General features: G+C 38.9%; 1 protein-coding gene across 1 annotated transcript in view; it reads right to left on the minus strand.

Annotated features, from left to right (window-relative positions):
- Nucleotides 1–5,019, minus strand: part of LOC106873080 (U2 snRNP-associated SURP motif-containing protein) — a 68,434-nt gene that overhangs the window by 3,062 nt on the left and 60,353 nt on the right. The window contains exons 18-21 of the mRNA XM_052974891.1: nt 4,846–4,962; nt 3,481–3,580; nt 2,314–2,455; nt 477–596 (exon numbers count right to left, since the gene is read on the minus strand). Of these exons, the coding sequence (XP_052830851.1) occupies nt 477–596; nt 2,314–2,455; nt 3,481–3,580; nt 4,846–4,962 (479 nt within the window). The remainder of the gene's footprint in view (nt 1–476; nt 597–2,313; nt 2,456–3,480; nt 3,581–4,845; nt 4,963–5,019) is intronic.

Genomic DNA, 5,019 nt, shown 5'->3' on the forward strand with positions numbered 1-5,019 from the left:
CGAGGATCATGTGAACCCCAGCTGAGAACACCTGCCCACGAGAGAAGAAACTGAAATACAGAAACCCTATCAGCCAAGAGGTCAGCGAGGGGCTTCCCACTTCACTGTTTGTTATTTAACCCCAGCTCAGCTCTGGCAAAGCACACTTATCATCAAAGGCATCCCTATTTTTGTGTATCTTAGAATACATCAACCAATGTATCTGTCCCTTTTAAAGACAGTATGATGAGATTTTATGTAGATTTGACTACGATTCATAACAGGTTGTGTGATCATGCACACACTCCCTCTTCGTCTCATGGACCTATGGACAGGTGTATTACATGATCAAGACAGCTTTGGATAAGATATTGCAATCTCAGGTAGTTTGTAAAAAAAAAAAAAAAAAAAAAAAAAAAAAAAAAAAAAAAAAAAAAAAAGGTCTCCCTGCCCCTGCAAAACCCCCACCAAACCCAAAGACGGTCTATTTCTCTTACCTTCATCACCTTGTGAATTAATTTTTTCCTATAATACTGGACTTGTTCTTGAAGAGACATTCCTTCTTTGCGTGTTCGCCGGCCAAGTTCTAAATCATCGTGGTATTTGATTACTTTTACCTGGAAGAAGAGAACAAACCAATACAGAAACTGCCATATACCTTTTATTTGTTTTAGCCATTGGACTGCGACATATGGTTGTGATGCATGTGCCTGGTATTACCTTATTAAACGTGTAATCATGATGGGTATATTGGGCTTCGTATATTTTACCCCAGTGTTACTTTGATGGCATGCACTGCTCTCTCACTCAATAATAATAATAATAATAATAATGGCTTCAAATTTTGGCACAAGTCCAGCAACTTCAGGAGAGGGGGTAAGTTGATTTCATCAGCCCGAGTACTCAACTGCTACTTATTTTATTGACGTCAGAAAAATGAACGGTAAAGTCAGCTTTGGTGGAATTTGAACTCAGAATGTAAAGACTGATGAAATGCTGCTAGGCATTTTGCCTGGTGTGCTAACATGTCTACCACCTCTCTACCTTAATAATAATAATAATAAAAATAATAATAATAATGATAATGATAATAATAATAATAATAAAATGAAAAAAATTATACCACGACCACAACAAACGGTAAGTTTTCCTTTCATAGCATGGACATTATTCAATTGCCAAACTCTGATCCTTACAAAGGAGTCGACAGGGGTCCGAGATATGTGGTGTATTGCTGTAGTCAAGAAGACCTGCCCACCACAACAGAATTGATATCCAAAACCCAAGGGTGCCACATGAAAGAGCATGGTGCTGGTGCCACATAAAAGTGCACCCAGTACACTCTGAGAAGTGGTTGGCATTAGGAAGGGCATCAGGCTATAGAAACCAAGTCAAAACAGACCATGGAACCTGGTGCAGTTCCTGGTCTTGCCATCTCCTGTGAAGCCATCTAACCCATGCCAGCATAGAAAATAGACGTTAAATGATGGTGATGATATTCAGAGGAGATACCAGTGTCTATAATATATGCATACATGCATATGCATGAATGTATATGTATGTGTGCATGTGTATGTGTGTGTGTGTGTGTGCACACATAATTCAATTTCATTAGAGTCACGTTTGCTTATCAACTTTCAAATTATTAGATATTCCCCACAGAAAGTACAACACACTATCTGGATCAGTTTAAATATCAAAGGTCTTGTTGAAGGCCAAGTAATACAGGATAAACAACACACACACAAACACAAGCTTTCGTTGACCAGAATAATGTTGCAGATTCTCTTAAGTAGAGCTCCTGAAGGCTATTGGCCTAACAACAACAACAACAACAGCCACCACCACAACCACTACCACTGCCGCCATCATCACTAACAGCAGCTGTTGGCACTCCGTCGCTTACGACGACGAGGGTTCCAGTTGATCCGATCAACGGAACAGCCTGCTCGTGAAATTAACGTGCAAGTGGCTGAGCATTCCACAGACACGTGTACCCTTAACGTAGTTCTCGGGGGAGATTCAGCGTGACACAGTGTGACAAGGCTGACCCTTTGAATTACAGGCACAACAGAAACAGGAAGTAAGAGTGAGAGAAAGTTGTGGTGAAAGAGTACAGCAGGGTTCGCCACCATCCCCTGCCGGAGCCTTGTGGCGCTTTAGGTGTTTTCGCTCAATAAACACTCACAACGCCCGGTCTGGGAATCGAAACCGCGATCCTATGACCGCGAGTCCGCTGCCCTAACCACTGGGCCATTGCGCCTCCACTAACAGCAGCAACAAGAAGAGAATAAATAAATAAATAAATATGAAATGATGGCTTTTGGCACTGACCTCCAATTCCCGGAGCTTTGCCCTGCGTTCTTCTGACATCTGTTTGTGGAATGTATCTGCAACATTGGAATTCTCTTCCTGATTCATGTTTTCACTGTCTGATCCAGCATCTTGGTACATGTCATCCATATCTTCCATTGGTCTGAAAGCAACAACAACAACAACATCAGTACATTGAAGAATATGGAACAGAAAACGAGAACGCTAACAGTTAACATTGTGAAGCTGGCTTTACCATATTTAATAAATAATAATGTAATGAGCTCTATTTTTTTTTAAATCATCATCATCATCAACTAATATCTACATTTTCAATGCTTGATTGGATCAAACAGAATTTGTTTTGAGGGTTTTTTTTTTGTAGCTGGATGCCCTTCCTGCCACCAACCTTCCTAGCAAAGTAATATTCACTCATGGCTGGACATGCTTTCATGAAAGACTGAAAGCAAATAACTTTATTTGTATGATGGTGATGATGTTGACTTACAACCATCACACGATGTCTAGGCAAGGGTACACGCACACACACACACACACTCAAATATGCACCATGTAAAAAGCACACATTATACATTCTGTAAAGTGGTTGGTGATAGGAAACCAGGCCAAAACAAACAACTAGAACCCAGTGCAGGCCCTCTCGCTTGCCAGCTACTCTCAAACCGTCCAACATACCAGCATGGAAAACATTAAATGATGATGATGGCTGCAGTCTAATGACTGAAACAAGTAAAGGCTGAAAGATAGCAAAACCAAGAGTGGTCTCAGGAAGGTTGGTGTCAAAAGGGTTTGAAGTCCTAGTCAACCCATTGCTTGTAATTTTCCTATACCCTTCAGCATTTAAACTGGTTATAACAGGCCCAATTATTCTACCTGTTTTTCATTAAAACTAGCCAGATCCAGCCTCTCATACCTATCTTACAATGCCAGTCTAAAAAATAAACATTTACACCCTTGAAATCTCAAAGCTATGAGATAATGCATGATTAATTAAGAATGATGTGAATAAATAAGCATTACATTGGACAGGAAATAATCTGAACAGCAACGGGTCAAATCACAAAACTTTAAGCTATTTTTGCACGAGAGAGGAGGGGGAAGGAGGAGAGAGAGAGAGAAAACAAAACAGAAATGCTAGAAATAGATAGATAGATAAATTAAACTCACTGTCCATCAATATCATCTTGATCTTCTTCCATCTGTCTCTTTTGATCTTCACCACCATCACTTTGCTGATCAAGCAGATCCCATTTAGATGTAGTCATGGCTACAAAACAAACAAAAGAAACAAATAAATATATAAATAAATGCATGCAACAACATACTTTCAATCACTATCACTATTCCACATACCTCTAACCCTGCCCCCCACCTTTGCTACCACCAGACAAACTATAGATAAAGGAGTTCTTAAACTGAGCATCTTTAACCTTCTTGTTACCATATCTCTGTTGAGATGCTCTGAGTTTCTTTCAATTAATTTTGAATATCACAAAGAATTTAGTAAAATAACTTAGTTATCATTAAGCTAGTGTCAGGAACATAAATTGTGACCAAGGTTTGGTGGAAGATTTTAATTCAAAACTTATGAAACAAGACATGTGTACTATAGAGCCTGAGGTGCTTTCAGCCAGGTTGGTTATCAAAAGGGTTAGAGACATGTAACTTTTTTTCTTTTAAGTTTCTAGAGAAAATTAATTCTGATGTTTGTCATCAGCAAAATTACATCAGTGCAGAGAATTGGAAAAAATTTCTGATGATAGAAAGGATTTTAAGATCATCATCATCATCATCATCGTTTAATGTTCATCTTCTATGCATGCATGAGTAGAATGGTTGACAGGAGCCAGCCAGGTAGAAAAACTACCCTAGGCTGCTGTGTCTGTTCTAGAAGGGATTTTACAGCTGGATGCCCTTTTTAACACCAACCACTCTGCAGAGTAGACTCAGTGCTTTTTTTTACATGGAACTAGCACAGGTGAGGTTAGTTTTGGCATGATTTTTACAGCTGGATGCCCTTCCAAATGCCAACCACTTCACAGTGTGGACTGGATATTTTTTATGTAGCACCAGCACTGGCAGGGTAACTTGTGTCACAGGACGAAAGTTTAGAGTGTGACGAAGAGACAGAAACAGACATACATATGGATCTTTTTAAAATCCTTCGTGTGTATGTGTGTATGTACACAAAACATCTCAAAAGTAAATAGACACTCCACTTTATAATGTTTTATCTGTGCGGACACTACCTGGTGCTTCAAAAATGTTAATGAATCATGCACAAGGCGCAGTCACTAAATACTAAATTAAATATTTAAATGCATCAAATTACATTATTTTGTGCCTAAATAAATGTTTCAAAAATGATTGATTGCTTACTTTTGAAATTTTTGTATGTGTGTTAGGACGTATGCGTGAGGGAGTACATGCCTATATATATATTTACATACACGTATGTATATATGACAAAGAGAGAGTGGTGGGGAGGGGAGATGCGAAACTAAGGAATTGGTAGCAAGTAAGGAAACTAACCTTGGGCCTCCAATTCAGCTTCATCCACCGTTTCCCACTTTGATTGAGCAAATTTGGCCTGATTTTGAGCCTGAAGATCCTCTTCTAAAGGTTTCCCATCAATATCTTCGCCTTTATCTGCAATATAGAGTATTCTGTTTACAAAGAAAAAACAAAAAAAAAAAAAAACAAGAG

Source organism: Octopus bimaculoides, chromosome 19, assembly GCF_001194135.2.
Source record: "Octopus bimaculoides isolate UCB-OBI-ISO-001 chromosome 19, ASM119413v2, whole genome shotgun sequence".
NCBI lineage: Eukaryota > Metazoa > Mollusca > Cephalopoda > Octopoda > Octopodidae > Octopus > Octopus bimaculoides.